Source organism: Drosophila pseudoobscura, chromosome 2 (assembly GCF_009870125.1).
Source record: "Drosophila pseudoobscura strain MV-25-SWS-2005 chromosome 2, UCI_Dpse_MV25, whole genome shotgun sequence".
In the NCBI taxonomy this organism is placed as follows: Eukaryota; Metazoa; Arthropoda; class Insecta; order Diptera; family Drosophilidae; genus Drosophila; species Drosophila pseudoobscura.
In genome coordinates this window covers 2,866,006-2,887,705 of record NC_046679.1, presented here as the reverse complement: position 1 = coordinate 2,887,705, position 21,700 = coordinate 2,866,006, and the positions used below count along the sequence as shown (strand labels likewise).

At 48.9% G+C, this 21,700-nt stretch overlaps 6 protein-coding genes across 10 annotated transcripts; 3 read left to right on the top strand and 3 right to left on the bottom strand.

The window, feature by feature from the left end:
* The first annotated feature begins 74 nt into the window (after positions 1-74).
* Positions 75-3,297, top strand: niki (nimA-like kinase). Of its 2 annotated transcripts, XM_001357665.4 has the most exons (9): positions 75-949; positions 1,008-1,146; positions 1,207-1,490; positions 1,548-1,718; positions 1,772-2,281; positions 2,345-2,513; positions 2,571-2,756; positions 2,830-3,062; positions 3,126-3,297. In XM_001357665.4, exons 1-9 carry the CDS (start codon positions 147-149, stop codon positions 3,262-3,264), a joined length of 2,634 nt encoding a protein of 877 aa, XP_001357702.3. In that variant the 5' UTR covers positions 75-146; the 3' UTR covers positions 3,265-3,297. The 2 variants fall into 2 exon arrangements, with proteins under 2 accessions (XP_001357702.3, XP_033241599.1); XM_033385708.1 differs by having other exon boundaries at positions 2,345-2,756.
* A 44-nt stretch (positions 3,298-3,341) lies between these two features.
* On the bottom strand, positions 3,342-8,561 carry Saf-B (Scaffold attachment factor B). Of its 2 annotated transcripts, XM_002136919.3 has the most exons (9): positions 8,250-8,561; positions 7,600-8,097; positions 7,499-7,526; positions 7,332-7,431; positions 7,191-7,237; positions 5,092-6,214; positions 4,544-4,693; positions 4,004-4,477; positions 3,342-3,937 (listed from the first exon to the last, which is right to left on the bottom strand). In XM_002136919.3, exons 1-9 carry the CDS (start codon positions 8,367-8,369, stop codon positions 3,562-3,564), a joined length of 2,916 nt encoding a protein of 971 aa, XP_002136955.3. In that variant the 5' UTR covers positions 8,370-8,561; the 3' UTR covers positions 3,342-3,561. The 2 variants fall into 2 exon arrangements, with proteins under 2 accessions (XP_002136955.3, XP_015038821.2); XM_015183335.2 differs by lacking the exons at positions 3,342-3,937; positions 5,092-6,214 and having other exon boundaries at positions 4,383-4,477; positions 8,250-8,559.
* Positions 8,562-9,108: 547 nt separating this feature from the next.
* Positions 9,109-11,159, top strand: LOC6896749 (peptidyl-prolyl cis-trans isomerase sig-7). Its single transcript, XM_002136920.3, has 2 exons — positions 9,109-10,695; positions 10,755-11,159. The coding sequence occupies exons 1-2, from the start codon at positions 9,224-9,226 to the stop codon at positions 11,128-11,130; spliced, it is 1,848 nt and encodes a 615-aa protein (XP_002136956.3). The 5' UTR covers positions 9,109-9,223; the 3' UTR covers positions 11,131-11,159.
* LOC6896751 (complex III assembly factor LYRM7) lies at positions 11,123-11,922 on the bottom strand. The gene is made up of 4 exons (XM_033385707.1): positions 11,763-11,922; positions 11,567-11,710; positions 11,428-11,509; positions 11,123-11,364 (listed from the first exon to the last, which is right to left on the bottom strand). Exons 1-4 carry the CDS (start codon positions 11,781-11,783, stop codon positions 11,198-11,200), a joined length of 414 nt encoding a protein of 137 aa, XP_033241598.1. The 5' UTR covers positions 11,784-11,922; the 3' UTR covers positions 11,123-11,197.
* A 157-nt stretch (positions 11,923-12,079) lies between these two features.
* On the top strand, positions 12,080-21,379 carry lili (LMBR1-like protein). Of its 3 annotated transcripts, none has more exons than XM_033385706.1 (9): positions 12,080-12,198; positions 12,250-12,430; positions 17,420-17,544; positions 17,706-17,845; positions 17,921-18,151; positions 18,301-18,369; positions 19,352-19,845; positions 19,908-20,139; positions 20,206-21,188. In XM_033385706.1, the coding sequence occupies exons 2-9, from the start codon at positions 12,386-12,388 to the stop codon at positions 20,412-20,414; spliced, it is 1,545 nt and encodes a 514-aa protein (XP_033241597.1). In that variant the 5' UTR covers positions 12,080-12,198; positions 12,250-12,385; the 3' UTR covers positions 20,415-21,188. The 3 variants fall into 3 exon arrangements, with proteins under 3 accessions (XP_033241597.1, XP_033241596.1, XP_033241595.1); XM_033385705.1 differs by lacking the exons at positions 12,080-12,198; positions 12,250-12,430 and adding exons at positions 12,585-13,228; positions 21,261-21,379 and having other exon boundaries at positions 20,206-20,362; XM_033385704.1 differs by lacking the exons at positions 12,080-12,198; positions 12,250-12,430 and adding an exon at positions 12,588-13,228.
* LOC4800427 (tetratricopeptide repeat protein 12) lies at positions 18,275-19,297 on the bottom strand. The gene is made up of 3 exons (XM_001357668.4): positions 18,871-19,297; positions 18,689-18,811; positions 18,275-18,628 (listed from the first exon to the last, which is right to left on the bottom strand). Exons 1-3 carry the CDS (start codon positions 19,209-19,211, stop codon positions 18,412-18,414), a joined length of 681 nt encoding a protein of 226 aa, XP_001357705.2. The 5' UTR covers positions 19,212-19,297; the 3' UTR covers positions 18,275-18,411.
* Positions 21,380-21,700: the final 321 nt, after the last annotated feature.

The window sequence follows — 21,700 nt, the reverse complement described above, 5'->3', positions numbered from 1 at the left end:
TCCATGCCAATGGTGTTTCCTTATATGATAATTGCACTATTTACATTCCCGTGCCTTGGGGGTGTCGTGTCCAATTATTCGAATTTGCTGATAACAATTACCTTGCGGCGCCTAGCAACGGGCTTGACCACAACGCGGGCACCCACATGCCAGAGGACAGTTATACAACAGACAGGAGCTGCGATTCGATTCGATTTTATGCGCCCACCGCCGCTGGTTGTGTCCGGGAGATGAAAAAGCTGCGTGCCAAGGCGAGCTCCCTGCCCATCTTCAATGGCAGGATAACTGATGCCACATCCTTGACCACGACATCGCTGAAACTGCCTCTGGGAGGCGGAGCGGCCAACAAGAAGCCTCCGTCCACCTGCACCCGAGTGCTGCCGACAGTGTTCACCATCACGGACGGCACTACTGGGGCGGCCAACACCTCTCTGGCCGAGGCCATGTCCAGCAGCAAGGCGCCACAGCCACAGCCACACCCACACTCCCACCAGCAGTCGGCCAGACAGGGGGTCATGCTGCAGCTGGGGGTGCCCAAGGAGACCATCAGCATTGCGGGGCCAGAGCTGGCCAACTACGAGAAGGTGCGTGTCGTCGGACAGGGATCCTTTGGCATTGCCATCCTGTACCGCCGCAAGTCCGACGGCCATCAGATAGTCTTCAAGCAGATCAACCTGAGCGAACTGACGCCGCCGGGCCGGGACCTGGCCATGAACGAGGTGGACGTGTTCTCGAAGCTGCATCATCCGAACATCGTCAGCTATCTGGGCAGCTTCATCAAGGACAACACGCTGCTGATTGAAATGGAGTACGCGGACGGGGGCACCCTGGCGCACATCATTGCCGAGCGTCAGGGCCAGCAGTACTTCCCGGAGCGCTACATCATAGCCGTGTTCGAGCAGGTCTCCAGTGCCATCAACTACATGCATTCGGAGAATATCCTGCACAGGTTAGATAGCACCCATTGCCACTCGAAAGTCCTTTGCTCTCCCATGTATCGATTGCAGGGACTTGAAGACCGCCAATGTCTTCCTGAATAGACGGGGCGTCGTCAAGATCGGCGACTTTGGCATCTCCAAGATAATGAACACCAAGATCCATGCCCAGACAGTACTGGGCACGCCGTACTACTTCAGCCCCGAGATGGTAAGTGTCTAGCCCAGCCTCCCGCATCAGAGGATCATCCGAAACGCTCTCCGTTTCCAGTGCGAGGGCAAGGAGTACGACAACAAGAGCGACATCTGGGCCCTGGGCTGCATTCTGGGCGAGATGTGTTGCCTAAAGAAGACATTCGCTGCCTCCAATCTATCCGAACTGGTCACCAAAATCATGGCCGGCAACTACACGGCCGTTCCCTCCGGCTATACCTCCGGACTATGCAGTCTCATGTCGAACCTGCTCCAAGTGGAGGCTGCCCGACGACCTACCGCCTCGGAGGTATTGGTCTACTGGATACCCCTGATATTTCGCAGCCTGGGAAAGAACAAAGGGTAAGGATAGGGTCACTTCAGAGACTCGCAAGATGATCTTTTATACCTTGTTGCTAGCTACTCCTACGAGGACGGCATCAGCAGCACTGGCAACCATCTTACAGCAACTGTTCCTGCCGCTGCCCGCAGCAGTGTGTCGATGGATCTGGAGCTGCCCACCGCCCAGACGGAGACCAAGCAGCTGATGAGCGCGGAGACAGCCGCACCACACGAGATCCTCGAAAAGAGGTATGCAATCGAAAGATATCACTCCACTTGACCTCCGATCGATGCCCCCTTAGATCGGTGCTGTATCAGCTGAAGGCATTTGGGAACTCCTTCAGCATGTCGCCCATCCAGCTGCCCCCGAAGGCGGTCATTGTGGGCATGGCCATGAGCGATTCGCACTTTGTGGTGGTGAACGAGGATGGATCGGCGTACGCCTGGGGCGAGGGCACCCACGGCCAGCTGGGCCTGACCTCGCTGGAGGCCTGGAAGCACTACCCCAGCCGCATGGAAAGCGTGCGCAACTACCATGTGGTGGGAGCCTGTGCCGGCGACGCCTTCACTATCCTGGTCACCCAGGCCGGCAGCCTCCTCAGCTGCGGCAGCAACACGAACCTGTCGCTCGGCCAGGACGAGCAGCGCAACTACCACAGTCCCAAGCTGATTGCCAGGCTATCGGACGTGCGCATCGAGCAGGTGGCAGCGGGTCTGCACCATGTCCTGGCCCTGAGTCGCGAGGGCGCCGTCTACGTGTGGGGCACCAGTGTGAGCGGTGCCCTCGGCTTGGGAAACTATCAGCAGCAGCAGTGAGTGATGGGAGCAGACAGCCCTCCAATCCTTTCATTGCAATGGCCATTTTTCCCCCGCAGGAAGTTTCCCCAGAAAATCCTGCTCTCCCATGTGAAGACCAAACCCACGAAGATATTCTGCGGGCCAGACACCTCGGCCGTGCTCTTTGCGAATGGAGAGCTGCACGCATGTGGCAGCAATGATTACTACAAGCTCGGGTTCCACCGTCCCGGCAAGATTACGGCTTTCGTAAGTAATCCTGCCCTGCCTGACTGCCACTCAATTCTGTACTCTGTCTGTTCCCAGAAAAAAGTCCAACTGCCAGGCAAAGTGCTGAAGGCCAGCTTCTCGTCCACCCACTCGGTGTTCCTGCTGGAGGGCGGCTATGTCTACACCATGGGTCGCAACGCGGAGGGTCAGCGTGGCATCCGGCACTGCAATTCAGTGGATCAGCCCACCCTGGTGGAGGCAATACGCGCTCGATACATTGTGGTTTGTAACCAGTCAGAGGACTCTCTGCTCTGCATCTTCCATCACCGCTTAGTGACTACTTCTCCTCCCGCAGAGGGCCAACTGCAGCGACCAGTGCACGATTGTGGCTTCGGAGGACAACATCATCACCGTCTGGGGCACTCGCAACGGCTTGCCCGACATCGGGTCCAGCAGCAGCGGCCTGGGCCTGGAGGTGTGCACCCCCAATACCGACATGGACCTGGGCAACAATACGGCGGCGTTTACCAACTTTCTGGCGTCGGTCTACAAGTCCGAGTTGATACTGGAACCGGTGGATATATTGGCGTAGGTTCCATCAAAGGTTTCTGATCCTCAATCCTCTTGAATCTTCCTCATGTTCTTTGGCAGACTCTATTCCTCCAAGGAGCAGTGCGACCGTGGCTATTATGTGCAGGTGCATGACGTCTATCCTTTGGCGCACAGTGTGCTAGTTCTGGTGGATACCACCACGCCGCTTATATCGTCGTACGAGGGCGACTGTCCTTAGAAATGTATCTATTTAATGCTAGTCCTGCGACGCACAAGCAAATGCTGCAAAAGAGAACAAAACATTCTCGATTCATGATTTGTGTTATGATATATCGTACTTTAATTGTTAATACATTTATTGGTTTCCAAATGTAATTGTAGAAACTTAATCTACTGCTAAAACAAACTAAAATATAGAGACAGCGCTCCATGGCGCTGTGTGGGGAAAGTCAGTGGGGCGGCACGAGATGTATATTGGTGGAGTCTATTGGTGCGTCTATTGCCATATAAAATGCACATTGCCCGTGCCAAGCGCCTAGTAGCGCGACACCTGATTGCCGTAGCGGTCCTGGGCCGGGCGACTGCCGCCGTACATGCCCCCAGTACCGCCACCGCCGCCGCTGTTTCCCTGATATCCGCCCGTTGAACGATCGTTGTAGCTCCGATCGAAGCGACTCTGTGCCGGCAACTGGCGCCAGCCATTGTCTTCGACTGTGGCCGATTTCTGCCACGAATTGTTGCTATGCATATTCGAGGACATGCCGTTGCCGTAGGACTTGATCGGTGCGCCACTGGATCCCAGGTGGGAGCCACCCGAGGAGGGTGCCCAAATGTTGACATTGCTCGAATTGCTGCCATAGCCTCCGCCGCCACCGCTGCTGGTGGAGTTCTCATAGCGCTTGGCGCCGCTGCTACAATCGGGAAGAACAATCATTAATCACCTTACTTCATAGAATTATTCAAATGATCGCTCTTACTGCTGCTGGCTGTGAGAATCGTCGCGACGGTAGTTGGAGGTGGTGTTGCTGCGATCGGAGTCGTTGTAGCGGCCACCGGTGCCTAGGGTTGAGTTGTTCTTGTGGACATAGGTGCCGGCTCCACCGCCACCACCGCCGCCAGCATTATTCTTGTGCAAGTAGGAGCTGCTCGAGCCACCCGTACTGCCCGAGATGGGCATGTGACGCACCTCGACCTCGCGCTTGTAGTCGTCACGCTTGCTGGACGAGCTATAGTCGTGCTTCGAGCTGGAGGCGCTGTAGTCGTTGCCGCCCGAACGCTTGCTCGGCACTGAGGCATAGTCGTCGACAGCGCCACGCTTCGAGGTGGACGACGTGCTGTAATCGTTGCGCTTGTTCGTATAATCCAGACGCTTGTTGGTGCTCGAGTAGTCGTCTAGCACGCGCTTGGCGGCCGACGAAGAGCCATAGTCATCGTGCTTCTTATCATAAGTGCTGCGGCCGACAAAGAGCGGTACTTTTAATAGACGATTTTATCGCAGAGCAGAGGGGAACACTCACCTGCGAGAGCTGACTAGAGATGCGTCGAACCTTGGCGGAGGTGGGGCATCGAATATACCACTGCGCTTGCGATCGGCCACATCGCCGTAGCGATCATCCGCACGCTTGGCCACGGCCCGCTTGACAGGATCATCGCGCGACTCCATAATCCTGATGGTCGGTGGTTCGGGGATACGGCCAAACAAGAGTGAGAGGAAGAAAGATGAAAAGAGGAAACGTAAATTTAGTTAATAATCTTCAGGTAGAGGGGAAGATGGGGTCGGTGGAGAGGACGTCAGACTTTAGACTAGGATGCACAATGCGTTCGCCTATCAATGTTCCGTTTTTGAAGCAGTTGAAGTTTGAGTTGAGGAAACATCAACAAAACAACGTGGAGGCTGCTGCGACTTAGCTTAAACACACACTTAGAAACACGGACAAATCAAATGCTCTCCGGCAGTGAAAAGAATATATAAATATTGTTGTGGCTAGGGCGTTGGAACGAACGGGTGCCGTGCCACGCAATACGGATTTGTTTTATGTTTGGTTTTGTTTGTTTTTTAGCATACTTCATCTGTTGACGCTTCAGCTCGAGGCGCTCCAGTTCGATTTTCTCGCGCTCCAGCTTCTGGCGCTCCCGCTCCATGCGCAGCAGTTCGGCCTTCTCGCGCTCGAGGCGCTCCCGCTCAACGGCCAGCTTGCGTCGCTCCTCCGCGAGGCGCTCCTCCTCGATGCGCTGGCGTTCGCGTGCCTCGCGACGGCGGCGTTCCTCTTCGCGCAGCTCGCGCTCACGCTCGCGCAGACGCTGGCGTTCGCGCTCCTCACGGATCTTCTGGTACGAGAGCATCTCCCGTTGACGTCGCTCGCGGTCGCGCTGGCGCGCCTGGATCTCACGGTCGACGTCGCGCGGATTGCGCCCGGAGCGATGGTTGTCCTGATTGGAGCCTTGACGCTTGTTGTGGCCACCACCTGGTCCGGATCGTGACGTCTCGCGATCATGACGCCTGTCGTGGCTGACAGACTTGTCCTTGTCGTCGCGGCGCTTGTTGTGGCGCTCCCTGTTGTCCTTGCCGTCGCGCTTGGAGTCACCGCTGGCGGACTTGGTGTCGCCTCCATCGTTGTTCTTGCTGTTCTTCTCGGCGTTGCCGTTGTGGTTGCTCTTGCCGCCACCGCCACCGCCCCCAGACTTCTTGTCGTCATCCTTTTTCTTGCCGTCTTGCCCCTGAGTGGCCTTGTTGTTGCTGTTGTTGTTGCCCTTGCCATCCTTGGAGCTGGCACTGCCCCCGATCTCGTTCTTGGTGCGCTCCACCGAAATGATGCGCCCATGCAGCTCGGTGCGGTGCAGATTATCGATGCACCGCGAGGCATCCGCCGACGAGGACATGGTCACATAGCCGTAGCAGCGGGTGCCCGGGGTCCGGGTGTTGGTCACGACCTTCGCACCGATCACCTTGCCGAACTTGGAGAAGATCGCCTTGAGGTCGCTGGCCCGCGTGAGGGTGGACAAGCCGGAGACCCAGAGATTGCGTGACAGCGTCGTCGCCTTGTTGTTGTTGGACGCGGAGGATGTCGATGCTGCCCCCACAGATCCGGCAGCACCCGATCCCGTGCCCGATCCGGATCCGGACTTGCTGCCAGCGGCACTCGATGCGGCGGACGAAGCTGCCCCAGCGGCTGCTGTCGCTGATTTCTCTGCAAGTTCCATGTAAATAATAATATTGGAAGAGAGTTATGGAGTGGCTGTAACTGGTTAACGGTTAACGTTTTTGGTTTATGATACGATCTTTAAGGGAAGCATTTGTCAAACATTTTGCCCACGGGCACACACACAATTCTGTAGCTGCTGCTGGTATTGGTGGAGTTGGAGTTTAGAGCGTAAGGTAAATCGTAATCGTAATCATCACGAGACTTTCTTCGAAAGAGACCCCGTCGCCCCGCAAAAGGAAGAAAGCAAAGAGAGTGTGAATTGGGTTGGGTTTGGCTGCTGCTGCTGCTGCTGCTACTGGTCGTCTTCTGCGTCTGGGAAGTCCTGGGAATAGAGTAAAGTTACCCCTGATCTGCGTCATTCCTGCGCCATTTGTGGTGTGTGTCGTCCTTTAAGGGGAAATTTCTCGTAGCTTGAAACTCCTTTGTGCTCTGCTCTGCGTCGTTCCTCGTCGTTCGATTGATTTAGATGGCGGCGAGTGGGCAGGAGTGATCTTCCAGGTGCCACTTCTTCCTGCAAGTCCAGATTGCAGCCAGTGGATTGGTGCCAGCCGTAAGTCTCCATCCGGAGTTTTCAGTTGTTGACATTTCAAGATGAATTCTGCCACAGATTTTTGCATGTGCTTTCTTTGAAGCAATTTCATTATCCACTCTCTCTCTCTCTCTCTCCGTCTCAGCAATGCGGCTCATCTGACTCCGGGGAATCCCTCGCTACTCCATTGCCCAAGTCGCGTCCTCGTCAGGTCTGTGTGTGTGGGGTGGTGGGGCCGGCCATCTCTCCGTTTTGGGGCCCAACCAAATTCACACTCTCTTGCCCGAAAATATACCACATATTCTTCTGCTCAACATTAAAGTTGATCGAAACTTAAACTAGGATCATGCTTGGCCCAAGCAATCCGTTCCCAACGTGTAACTCTCCGAAATTCACTGATCCTAGCCATGCGGAAACCATGACTTAATTTACCTTTATCATCCTTTTGGCTGGACGACTTTGAAGATAGCTTCTGATCACTGGAGCACCGATCGAGAGTTGGGAGTAGAGAAACAAGAATAAACACATTAGAACGGAAACCAGAAGGACTACATCGAGTGCTAGCCTGCTAACCTGGCTTCCTTTTTATCAGAGGACTTATCATCCTTTTTCTTGTCATTTTTCTTATCGGCATCCTTCGCGTTGGCCTTATCTGATTTATTGGCTGGTTTCACTGTGAAGCAAAGAGTGTTCCAGCGTAAATTAATAAGCCTAGAATCTTAATCTTAACCTTCACTCACCAGACTTGATGGATTTGTCATCTGGAGCCTACGATGGGGAATAGAATGCAAATTGGATTAGGAAAATTTAATTGAATAAATTATTCAATTTATTGTGTCACCTCATCGTGCAGTAGTTTTTGTTCGTCTTCACCAATTGTTAGATTGATGGACTCGTCGTTGTCCAGGTTCACCGTGTCGCCGGTGTTCTCCTCTTCCCCTTGAATTTCATTGACGGACTCGACCCCGCCGTTGTTATCGCCCTCTTCTGGGGCATCCTCGGCCTCGCCGTCCCCATCCCCATCGGCATCACCTTCAGCTTCGCCGTTTTGCTCCTGCTCCTCGTCGTATTCCTCCTCCTCTTCGTCATCGTCAAGAATCACACAGACATCGTCCACGTCGCCCACCTGATCTATTTCGTGGCCATCCTGTTCCGCATGGCGGGATAGGTCATCACCATTCTCATTGTCTAAACGCATGTGCTCGTCTTCATCGACGGGCTCCTCCTTGATTTTGATTCCGCCCTCATTCTCCGACATGGGCATTGGGCAGGGCTTTTTGCCCTTTACAGCCGGCACAATCAAATGGGTGGCCGGGTCGAGACCCTCACCTTTAAGTGCCTGGAAAATACAACACACAGACATACAATAGAGACGCACGCACACACACACACGCGCGGACGAAATTGCACAATCATTTTTTCCATCTTCTAAAGGGATTTCAACGCCTTTACTTTGTGCACTGAACAAATGGGGGCGGGTATGTACTTTACCTTTTCTAAGCGATCGATGAGCGCAGCCTTTGGACCCAAAGTGTCCAGCTTGCGTTTTTCTAGCTCATCTTTCAAGTCGCAGACCCGCAACTCGGATACCTTCTTGCCTAATTCGGGCATCTTCGCGTGCACTTGATCACTTGGTCAATATCTAGTTACTTAAACAACGCTTGATGCACTTATAAACCGAAACGAAATGCAGTTCTCTCTACAATTTATTTTCACAACGTGTAAAAATCGCAGTCAATTAAATACATACAGAAAACGAAAATGGCGACGATAACAGTGTGACTTATCGATGATAAAACGAACTTGGCCCACTTAAGCCCCTTTATTTAAACAGTATAACAACTTAAGTCAAATAGCGGAAAATAATACTAATAATGATAATAAAAACTATTGTAGGTCCATCCTAACCATCATCTTTACCAAAAATACGACCACGATATTTGTCACCTGAACTGCGCTAGAATTCGTCATTCATATATGGTGGGTGAAGCGTATTAAAATAGCCACTGGTCGACAATGGGTTAATCTTTCTCTATCCATGATCGGAAATCATATATGTCGAATTTTATATTATGTCTAATAATAATGTTTTTTTTTAGAGGATATGCCTATTTTAAATTGTCTCTTTTATTTGATTTTGTTTGTATAGATTTAAACACGGCTGGCTGATTCGTGATGAAGCGGCGGTGGCCGAACGCCAGTGCCGAAGATCCTGGTATCTAATCCAGAAAGTTCGTTTGCGACTCTGTATGTAGTGTATGGATTTTATTCAAGGGAAATAATTTCAGAAATATTGGGAGAAAGATTTAGTGTTATTCCATATTCCATATACCATATTAACATCGTTTTTCTATCGATACTTACCAACCGATGTTGCCACCTCTATCCCATCTTTAGGGTGTTTTGTCAATAATTTTCTGTTTTCTGTTTATGGGTGTTTTTGCTGATTATTGAGAAACTGCATCATGTCCGTGGTGATTGAGACCACGCTGGGCGATCTGACCGTCGATCTATTCACAACCGAACGCCCCATCGCATGCCTGAACTTCCTAAAGCTCTGCCGGCTTAAGTACTACAACTACAATCTTTTCCACACCGTGCAGCAGGGATTCATAGCGCAGACCGGGGATCCCAGCGGCGCTGGAGATGGCGGCTCCTCCATCTGGGGCGTTGTGGAGGGCCCACAGAAGCGCTTCTTTGAAGCCGAATACCTGCCCAAGATCCACCACTTGAATGCCGGCATGCTGTCGCTTGTGAGCGCAGGAAAGAACCTAGTGGGCTCTCAGTTCTTCTTCACCCTGGGGGAGGACTTGACATCGCTGGATGGCACCCACTGCGTCATTGGCGAGGTGGTGGAGGGTCACGAGGTGCTGCGCCAGCTAAACGATGCCATTGTGGATGAAAAGTTTCGCCCCTATCAGGACATACGCATAACTCACACGGTGGTACTGGAGGACCCGTATCCCAATCCACGTGGCCTGCAGGCGCCCAGCCGCTCGCCATCGCCCAGTGCCGAACGGTTGAAGAACGGTCGCATCGCCGCCGACGAGGACATCGACGACACCGACGGCATGACAATGGAGGAAATGCAGGAGATGCTGGCCGATCGCGAGGCCAAGGCCCGTGCCACTATACTCGAGATCGTGGGCGATTTGCCAGATGCGGATATGGCTCCCCCTGAAAACGTACTCTTCGTGTGCAAGCTCAATCCGGTCACGACGGACGACGACCTGGAGATCATCTTCAGTCGCTTTGGTGTGGTGAAGGGATGCGAGGTGATACGCGATCGGAAGACCGGCGACTCCCTGCAGTACGCCTTTGTGGAGTTTGAGGAACAGAAATCCTGCGAGGCTGCCTACTTCAAAATGGACAATGTCCTGATCGACGACCGCCGCATACACGTAGATTTCTCCCAGTCCGTGTCGAAGGTTACGTGGCGCGGCAAAGGACGTGGCGTGGAGGGCGTTGACGGCAAGCTGGACTTTGACAATCTACGGGACAACAATGACCGGAGGCCCCATAACAACGGCAGGGGCAGAGACAGAGACAGAACTGATGAGCATCGGGATCGCAAGAGGCCTGACGATCCGAGAAGTCGAATGAGCTCCGCAGAGCGTCGAAAGGCAAGAGAGCAACGCCACCAGGAACAGAACGAACATCGGGACAATCGAAGGCGTTCCCGATCCAGAGATCGAAACGAGCGAAGAAACCCAAATGAGAGGCAGATCAGGGAGGGCAACGATCGAAAACGTTTCAATGATCGGCGGCGCTCATCATCCAGGGATCGTATAGAGCGAAGAGATCATCGTATGGACATGAGAAGATCCAGATCCAGAGATCGCAACGAACACAGGCGAGAGAAATCCCCACAAGGAGCCAGACATTATGGTCAAAGCAGAGAACCCATCAGGAACAGAGATAATGGATCAGAGAGAAGGTTTGTCGCCTGAATTCTCTACCAACCTTTCACTGTATTAACCCAAATTTCTTTTTCAGGCCCCAGCAAAGACATCCTGAACCCAGAGACCGCGATGAACGGAATCTGGATAGAAATTCAAAGAGAATCGAACGCAAGGAGAGTCCCGAAAGGAAACGTAAGCCCTCAGCACCAGTGGAAAAGAAGGAGAAGAGCCAGAAGGTAGCAAGGAAGAAGTCGAAGCGTGCAGCCAGCAGCAGTTCAGACTCCAGCGATGACTCGTCGGACAGTGAAAGCGATTCCGATTCCACGTCCTCGGATAGTTCTGAGGAGAGCTCTAGCTCCTCTTCCTCCTCGGACGAGCGCAGCAAGCGCAAGAGGAGCAAGAAGTCGAAGCAGAAGAAAGCTCGGTCGAAAAGCAAACACAAATCGAAAAAGAGACACCATGGAAAATAAAATAAAGCGATTTTCTTGACTGGAACATACACAGGATTTTGACTACATCTAAAATGTTTCTAGTTCTCTACTTCTTACGAGCTGCCACCTCCGCCTCGAGCGCCGCCATCGCCGCGCCACCACAGCAGCCTTCTGCGGGTTTGGCCCCACGGCGTTTTCGAGGCGACTCGATGATGGCATCCGGATTGAAGACTACATTGTCCATTCGTGTCGTCTCTGGCGTTATTCGGAGCTCTAAAAACATTAAATTATGACGTATATAGTGCCATGGGAATGTTTATGTAATGGGCAACCCACCATATACGCCGTCCTCTCGTTTGTGGGCCTGGATAACATTAGCGCGCAGCTCTTGGGCACATTCCTCCGCCAGTTTGATCTTCTGTAAGTTGGGGGCGATTAGAAAGGACACCAATTTAATGCTTTATCCAATGCATACGTTCTGAATATCATCCTGGTCGGTCACGACTCGGTTCTGCCGAAATTCGTCGTTGATTTTCTGACGTGCCTCTTCCAAGGCCCGAACGTCGCCATCGAATACGTACTGCCGCGTGCGATGGAGCTTCTTGAAGGCACTGAGAGCCTGCAATTTGACGATTAACGTTGGTTTAAATGCGGTTATACGTTTAATTTACCTGGCGCCGCAAATTAGACATTTTTTTGATGGGTCACAGCTGATTTTGATTAGTGTATTATATATCGGTATCGGTATTAATTCTGGTATTAATTCGACATCAAACGAAACCGTTAAATTTAACTGTTGTTAACAAATATTTAATTATTAAATATTAAATCGATGTTAAAGGCTACACTAATGACCATCCGACATCCATTTCGGTGATGGTCCGTAAGGTCTTGCCGTTCCGGAATTTCCCAGTTAGTCCACCATCCATTTTGGATGTTCCTAAACCGCACGTTTCTATGCGATAGTTATTCGATGGTTTTCAAGTCCAACATATGCGACAAATTTCAAATCTTAATTCGAACTTTAAATCGTTGAAGACTAAAAGAAAAAGAAAAAATACAACAGACACAATACAAAAAGAGGAGACCAGAAATTGGTGCTAAAAAGTAAATATATGTATGTATTTGCTATCTCTTTCTATAATTAGTATTTTACAGCCATCATGCGGATTGTCGGGTGTCCTGAAATAATTCCGTTAATGTCGACCGGACAGATCCAACTGCGGCTCTAGTATAATTTCTGCAAACAAGGTGCCTCACCGAAGCGGATTAAACTGGAAAAATCGTCTGGAGAATGTTCGGAAAAGCGAGAGATACTCCAGCAAATGGCGTCCAAAGAGTAACGTTTATTGTACATATATGGAAGGTTTAATTATAGCCAACAATATAGCCAATTTGCTAATTTAAAATTGTGAATCATGTAATTTTATGCTCATTATGGCGTTTAACAGCTGTCAAAAAATCCCACTGTTCCTCCGGGATGTGCTCAGTGTGCAGAGCCTGTTAACAGCGATGTTTTTTCTCAAGCATCGATGTTTTCATTAGATTTACACCAGCATATTGCATTTTGAGAAACAATAAATTCGACCGTAATCAGCTGATCATAGTTTTTGGTATTTTAGCCTCTGCCTCGTACGGTCATATTGTTGATAATTTTACTGCGGCGCTCGGTCGTTATTCGGACGCAAATTAAAATAAATTTGGTCGCTCGTGCAACTCAGTGCGGAACGAAATGCGGTTGCAAAAATCTATCTAAATTAATTTTAACCATCCAAAGTCAGCTAGGGCGGTCGTGTCAAGTGAAATATTCAACATTTAAGTCAAGAAATTACAACTAGAACAGCGCGTGCCCCTTTCCCCCGCTGTTGTAATCGTGTTGTTCGTTGTGCGTGTGTGTCGTCACGGGGAAAAAGTGAAATTAGCTACCCATAGGAATTCAGTTGACATAGGGGAATCTCTCCGGCTGTCTCAACTTGGCGTGTCTGTGTTTGTGAACTGATTTTAAATAAAATAAACAAAACTGGCCCAGTCTCAGGCTACGACCGATAGGCTATCCTCGTTCCTCATGGACGAGGAGGAGGAGGAAGTCACCGATCTGAAGCTGCAATTGTTTCACAATACAGTACGCGAGCACATTGTAAGTGAACCTCGGTACTTCCACCCCAAAAAAAGGTTTCCAGAGACATAATCAGAACGCATCCAGTGGCAGCTGCCGTTGCAGCCGGACTTTTCCTAGTTGTAACTGTACTGTTCGTTGCGGGAGGGCGCCAGTGTCTGAGCGTGTGCGTGCGTGCGTGTGTGTGTGAGGCCTGAAATTACATTATAAATTTGATAAACAATTTTATTTGTTTATGGCTGTTATCCGACTCGGGTGTCAGCGTTTTCTGCGCCTGCGTTCGCCTTGTGTATAATTTATGGTTGATTATCGGAGAGGAAGTGGAGGGAAGAGGCGATTGTGGCCACTTCTTTGCACTTTCTATTTGGGTTGCAAAAAATTATCGCAAAAAAACACGCACACAAACATAAACACCTGTTGCTAATCGGGTGTGTGTGTGTAAAGATAAGCAAGGGGCTAGTTCGAACGGTTGATACTCGGTGAGGGGAGATTTAGGAGGGAAAAATTTATTATGACAGATCTTTAGGCTAGATAATTTTCCATATGAATATGTGGGCAAGTAAAAAGATAGACATTGATTTGTGTAGATAAGGTTTAGCCAAATTAGTCCTCTTAAAGGTACAGCCGTGGCCAAGAGTGCATACCCTACCCCATACAGGGCAACAGGGTCAGGCAAAGTTCAGCAAGAAGACAGAAGAAAGAGAAGGAGAAGCAGAACATGCAAATTGAAATGAAACGGTAAAAGCAACAACAAAATAATGAGGAAGAAGGAGCACAAAAGCAACAAGTGAAAGTGTTGCCCCGCAAGCAAGCGGTCTATTTATAGACATATTGGGCGTTTAATAACCAAAACAGAAACAAAATTTATACACACACATGTGCATGTGTAGTGCAACATATAAGCAATGTTTACAGGATTGCGCAAAGCATAAATTTCACATGTTTTTTCTTCGTCTCGAAACAATTTAAACAACATTTTTGAAAAACACTTGTGCAGACCCAAGCGATTTTCAAGTGCATGGCAAATGCTGCTCCGAAGGTCCGTCGTGACCAGCAGCTGCTGGCTTTTGTTTAAACAATGGCAGTCGAGGCGTTAAATACATTTCAAATTGTTCAAATTACTCAGAAAAACACACACATTTATTTATATTTGGGCTCTTCAAAAGTAGCCATCGACTTAAATATAATCATTGCCGATGGTTTTGGGTCCAGGAAATGGAAACCAGTTCTTTATTGAAGCACATTTCCCATTGCATGGCATTGCCGAAAATTGAATAATGCCGCCCCGCCCCACCCCACAGGCAGAATGTGGGTCAGATTAGAGGTACGTGAGCTCTGGCCAGAGCCCAAACCGAATGCGATTGACTGCCAAAGCATTCATGAATAATGCAGAAGCCCACCCAAAACCCGAAACAGAAGAACCAGTGAGGGGGCGGGAGAGGGCAGGTGGGAAGCCGGCTTTCCAGCCCACACCATGGGACGCATGAGACGCCTTGGGTAACCACATTGTGGGGCAGGTTCTTAGTCATTTTCTTGCAACTGTTTTGTGCCGTGTCCAGCGATAAGAACCGTGATTAACTGTAAAGTAAAGAAATTCCTCAAAGATCTCCCAAGAATAGCTTTTCAAAGAAAGTCTCGAATGAAATTGAAAAGATTGTGCTTTCTGTTTTCTGTTTTTGTTCCCTCTGCCACTGATCCCACTCTTACCGATTGTCAACTCGGTGTCTAAAAACATCTTTCACCTTGTGCAATTAAATTATGTGCTGAAATTTCTATAGTTTGGACCATAAGATACCCCTTAATTAGAGATGGAGCAGCCAAGACTTTTATTCTACACTTGAAAGCCTTTCAAGGTCTAGCCTTTACCCTCCAAAACTCTACAACTCTTGGATCTTTTACTCGGTAAATACAATATTTTGCCAGCCCATTCACCGGCAAAGTTGTCTTCAAGCCAAGCAGCAACCAGTCTGACAAGATATTATAGTACATATAAAAGATACTCGTACTACGAGTGCTTCTCCCTCCCTCCTGCTGCCTGCTGCCTTCTGCCTTTTGCCTGCAAATCGCCTTGCATTTTGGGCGTTGTTTCCTATTTATAGCCAAAGTCGGCGTCGACATTTAATGGGCGTTGTTTTCCTGCCAATTTCGATGTCGAGTTCATGTCAAGTCATTGACTCTTGATTTGGGGTATCTTTTGGCCAAAAGATATCACTTTCCGATAGAAATGCAGTTTGCTCGCAGGCACAAAACCTCTTGGAGCGTGTCGTCGCACTCGTACTTGAAGCTCTCGTTGCGTTTTCATTCTGGAATGTGTACGGGCAGGGCAGAGGCAGAAGCTGCTCATATCTCATACATCGGACAGCGTCTACGTGTTCCAAGTTCAACGGAGAGAGAGAGGCACGTCATCGTGCCCAGTGGCATGAACAGTGCGTTTCAGAACCATAAGATAGGTGCCAGAGACGATCCATGGACTCTATTCCGAATCTCCCCACTCTACAGAGTTATGAAACTTGCATGTTTTATGATCGTTCCTCGCTCTGGAGTCTAGACGCTTGAATGTTCTATAAATAAACGACGCACGTTTGTTGATAGCAAATGTTTTTGCGTTGCTTTATTTGATTTTTTGGCAAGAAAACTGTTTGAATAATAATAAAATTCGGAACAGACTGTGGATCTGAGTTCTGCGACTCCCGAATGGCGAAAATAATTGAAGATAATTTGATTTAATTGCCTCTGATCACACCGAACCGATGGGGCAACCGATGGGGCATGCAAAAGTTAATTGGAATTTGCACGAATACTGCGCTGAAGAGTATCTCACAGATACAAATGCAACTATCTTGAATAACAAACAAAAGCGGACAATTAATTGCTATTTTTTGTTACCTCTCTCACTGACTGAAAAACATGAAAAGTATCTTTTGTTAATGATTTATAGTATATGTATGCGAAGCGCCTCTCCTCGCGTATCTATCCATCTATTTTTGTCTTGTTTTTGTTTGGTTTAAATAACCAACAAAAATACAGATGTATGACGTGGCCAAAAATGTTTCCCAGGCGAACTTTTGGGTGGCAAATATGCCTCCCGACATTCATTCATTCATTCCGCACATAATCGGACATATAGTAGGTTTTGTTCGGGGGATAATCGCCGAATGTTTGAAGTGGATGGATGACATTCAAATGGTTCTGGGTTGGTCTGCCGGGTCTTATCATCAATTGTCGTTGGCCACTGATAAGCCCTGCTTGTGACCCTTGGACGCCTCTATTGCTGCTGTCGTCGAAAGAATTGGTCGATTGGTGGCCATAATTAATCATCAATTATTGATTTGCTTGTAACCAAGGTGCCGCGGCTTCAGGCGGTCGGGGAACATTCTGCGGTTGCTCTGTATTTATTCAAGACGAGTGGCTACGGGGTTTTACCCGATAGTACAACTGTGCAAACAAATAAGCGAAATGGTAGACCCTTTCCAGACCGTTTCCAGCTTTATGCTAGAATGGAATACATTTTGCCACATGACGTGTCATGACCTGCTCGGATAGTGCAAAAGGGAATGCCAAAAACAACATACATTGCGTGTGCCTGATGCTTTTAGGGTTTTTTTTGGTTGGACATTGTAAAAGATATTTTTAATATATTTATTCCTTAGTTCCTCTGCAGTTTCCATTTTCTTTTCGCTATGAAAATACCTAAATTGTATGATAATACAATAGATTTATATAGATCAAATTTGTCATTGTCAAAGCATTTGAAAAAACACTTGCTTTGATCTAAGAAACAAAAGCATTTCAAAAGCATCTTTTGTCCAAGTTAATAGAATCTTCAATGGAATGTACTCGCACTTCTCTATAGATATGACCCTGAAACGGTGTGGAAACACTTGACAATAACAAAACAGACTTTGACACCCAGTACCTTCCTGATTCAGACAGAATTTTATAGAGATCTAGTTCCCAATCGTATCATACAGATGTGTGGATGTGTGTGGGTGTGTGGGGTCTGCAAACATGCATTTACTTGAGTATAAATAAATATACTTTAGATCCGAGCAAATGTTTTGGCAGTTGGTAGACCGAAACGAAGCCCCAAAAAGCGACAAAATATTTGCATTTAAAGAAAAACCAAAGAAATGCGTGGGTGGGGAATAGGTTCAATATATACAGATAGATAGATAGATAGATAGTTTATGGTCTCCGTATTCTTCCTTTCAGATTTTCTTGCTGCTGATCATTCTGCTGTACTTTAGCTCCTATGTGGTCGTCTCACGTTTTCGGCGACGCGATCGTGACGATCTCTATTCGAATGACGAGGACGAGGTGCTGGTGTATCGCATAAGGTAAGGCATCCGATCCGCCAGAGAGGGAGTCAATGACCTCCCGGCCTGCCAATTGCCGCTTGACTTTGCTAATTGCCAAGTCAGTCGCGACTCGCGAGAGTGGCTGCATTTAGAGAGACATGCCAATGCCAGTGGCACTAATCAAAACGTTTTTCTTGCAGCTTTTGGCTCTGCACATTCACACTGGCCGTCGCCGAGGGGGCTGCCATGCTGCTGCCAGTCTCCATAGCCAGCAACGAGGTGCTGCTCTTGTATCCCAACAGCTACTACGTGAAATGGCTCAACAGTTCCCTCATACAAGGCAAGGGCGCGAAGAACCTTTACCCCCCACCCCGGATTGATTAATATTCTGTTCTAAACCCCCTCTCCATTGTAGGTCTCTGGAATCATGTGTTTCTGTTCTCCAATCTGTCGCTGTTCATCTTCCTGCCGTTCGTGTATTTGTTCACCGAATCCACGGGCTTCGTGGGCCACAAGAAGGGCATCCTGCCGCGCGTCTACGAGACCTTTACAGTATTCATGCTGATGGCCGTCATTGTGCTGGTACTCACTGCAGTTCTAAGCGCAGTTTTCGGGATTGAAAAACTGCAGTTCTTTTGGTTTTTAAGTGAGTGAAACGATGTGCACTCCGCACCCAGTGCCATGGACTGGGAGCGGTTCCAGTCTGTCGCTCAGACAGCACTGCACCCTCTTCTGTAAATCTGTAAACAATCGCTATACAATCCATTGCTAATTTCCGCTCTTTACGCTTCACAGATCTGGGCAGTGTTCACCTGCCGTTCCTTTATTCCTGTGTCTCGTTTCTGGGCGTAATGCTGATGCTCAGTGAGTATAAAATACAGTGTATATGTAATAAATTTAAGGCTTCTAGGTCTCTGCCTCCATCTGCTTGATGTACTTCTCGATGTAGGCCAGCTGCTTGGGATTGTGCTCGCGGGCCTTGGCCACGCTCTCCTCAAAGTCCTTTGTCTGCCCGAGACGCTTGTAGGCCGTGGCCTTGTACAGCCAGGCGCGCAGATTGGTCTCCTGCAGCTTGTCCACCACGTGCTGGCAGTCCTGCAGAGCGCGCTTATAGTTGCGGAGCCTGAAAGAGCGAAGGGGAGCTTTAGGAGAGCCCAAAGGGCATCGGTTTCTGTGTACCCACTTGATGTAGCACAAGGCGCGATTGTTGTATGTTATGGCACTGTCTTTGATCTGAGCCAGGGCCTTGCCGTAGTGGAGAATGGCCTTTTCGTACTTGGCGTTGCGAAAGGCTTCGTTGCCATGGCTGTGGAAGCAGAGGAATGAAATCAGGGCCACAAGGATTGCCTGTATTGGGAGGATTACCTCTTTTGCACCTCCGCCTCGTACTCGCGCTTGGCCCGTGACTCGGCGCGCTCATTGGCGTCCTTCTCCACCTGCTGCATGAAGCTTTGCTGGTTCATGGTCTGCACCATTCCAGCCTCGTTCTTTTTGTCCTCCTCCAGGCTCTTGCGGTTGATCACAGTGCGATTCTCGCGCACCTTCAGGCGCACATTGTCGGGATCCAGTTTGTCAAAGTCAACGGCCGTCTTGGACTCGGCCGCTGCTGCCGCGTCTTGCTTCTCATCGCTCTCGTGCAATATGTCTTCGATCTTCTGCAGAGTGGCCTCGAACTCGGAAAAGTCGTCAAGTCCCTTGCTAGTCATTTTGAGCTCCGTTCTGGAATATAATCCGATCTGTGCTGCTGCTCTTTCGAAGTGAATTTGTTTTTCTAGACTGTTTATTTGTCATGGAAACGGGCAAGGGGCACTTTGTTTACTTTGTTTGTTTGTTTTTTCTTCCCTAGTTTGCACTCCCTGCGGATTTGTGCGTCTGTTTGGCGTTGTCAACCAGGTGCTGGTGCGTCCCATGCTGCGGCGGGATGTGAACGAGGAGTTCGACGCCTTCTTCATGGAGGAGGCGAGCGTCAAGCGGAAGTTGGCCCACATTGAGCTGTACAACGTGAGCATTGCGGATGCCACCAATGGCCACCATCGAAATGGCCGCAGTCGTGGATACCTTCACCCGTCCTTGCTGCAACAGTCGCTGGAGCACCTCTACCAGCGCAAGCCGACGGGCTTCAACGCGAGCGAACAGCAGCTGAACGAAAGACTGAGAGAATTGGACTGTGAGCGCAAGGAGCTGGACAAACAGCGCAAGTCGAGCACGTTCCAGCGTTCGTTTGTCTATCCGCTGGCCATGCTGCTGCTGCTCTTCTGCACGGGCATGACCATTCTGTTGGTGGTGCAAAACACGCTCGAGCTGCTCATAGGAATCAAGGCCCTGCCGTTGAGCACAAGGGTAGGTCGCGGAGCGGGGCTTTTGGCCGTTTCTCCTAATTGAATTCTGATTCTGTTTTGCAGCAATTCACGCTGGGAATTTCATCGCTGTCGAAGCTGGGACCCTTTGGCGCCGGACTGGAGGTTTGCCTCATCTTTTATCTGGGCGCCACCTCTGTGGTGGGCTTCTACAGCATGCCCTTCATGCGCACTGTGCGCCCCAAGCGGCACCAGACCTCACTGCCCCAGCTAATGCTCAACTGTGGCTTCATGCTGGTCCTGTCCTCGGCCCTTCCCCTGCTCAGCAGGATTATAGGTACTCGTATATGCTAGAATGACTAAAAAATGATTGGCACTAACATCCACACCCACCCATTAACAGGCATTACAAACTTCGATCTGCTGGGGGACTTTGGTGCCATCGAGTGGCTCGGGAACTTCCAGATTGTTTTGCTCTACAATCTGGTGTTTGGCACAACCACAGCGCTGTGCTTGGCCAACAAGTTCTCGGCCACCGTGCGACGTGAGCTGCGTGCCCGGTTAGTGGAAAACTATGTGCTCTTTACTAACTACATGAGCTTCATCAACTGATATTTGCGGAAGCGACGGCACAACGTGTCTCTCCGGCAGCTGCAGAGTCACCTCCAGCCGCTGAGACGCTTTGTCGAGTCGCCGCTTACGAGCTTAAGTAGATTCTATGCCAAGTACCATAATCTAAGTTTTAGGAGCAGTCGCAATACCACCGCTAGTCGCAAGGCAAACGAAATGAACTGTTGAGAGACATAAGGTTGAGATGTGGGTTGACACCGACCGCCAGATATATAATACATACCTTATACATATGTTCTATATACACGTGTTAGCTTAGGCAGAACTGATATTCGTATATAACCAATCGTTGCGCCGTTTACTGTTGTGCTTAATTGTTGTACTTCACATACTAGAGATGGCCCCATCCCATGGCCAGAAATCTCGCCAATGTAAATATTATATATTCGCAAAAATAAGTACTGCGGCATACGTTTCGTACGTTTCGATTTTAGATCTAGGACCTCCTCCATTGTCCGCTCTCGTTTAGGGATACTTTTTTTTCGTATTTTAACTCCTTTTGTCGGTCAGAGTCAAGCGATGTCGCTCATCTAATTTTTAATTTATTTATCTTTAAATGTCTAATATTGTCTGCTATTTATTTAAGTTACAAGAATGTTCCTTATTCACGCGCCTCGACTGAGGCGCGCACCCCCCTCTCCCCTTCACAAATAATTCATTATATCGCATACTCAATAATTTGTAACACACGCACACAAACATGCATCTAAGGATTATGTGATAAAACTAAAATAAAATAAGCAATTTTAACAAAAATGCCTTGCTGTTTTTTCTTTCACTTTATCTAAGTATTTACTGGCTATTATTTCACATATTTTTTTCTTCCAGCTTGACCTCCTTTTTCCTACTGGCCTGAGGGACAACCGATCCTAAGAATTAGAATTTTGCTGTGATTTAATGTATAGTGAAATTAATATTTGAATAAATATAGGAATTCGCATGTAAAAGATGAAAGCACAAAAGCATCAGGATCGGATCCGAATTAAGAGGTGCCGAATGCAATTCGAAATTAATTTTTCTTTAATTCTTTTTGAATTTCAAACCTCTTATTCCGGTATATTTCTGATGGTCGGCCGGTATATTTTAAAACTTTCGTATTTGACACCCTGTATAGCTCACACACCTTGAATATTTGTATACTTTTCATGGTGATTTTGAGTATTTTCCAGTATTTTTAGAACACCCTATTGTCCAAAGCACCAATATAGAAATCGTGTAGAAATGCCAGGCCACATCGATCACATGGAGTCTGCACACTAGCGCTTCAA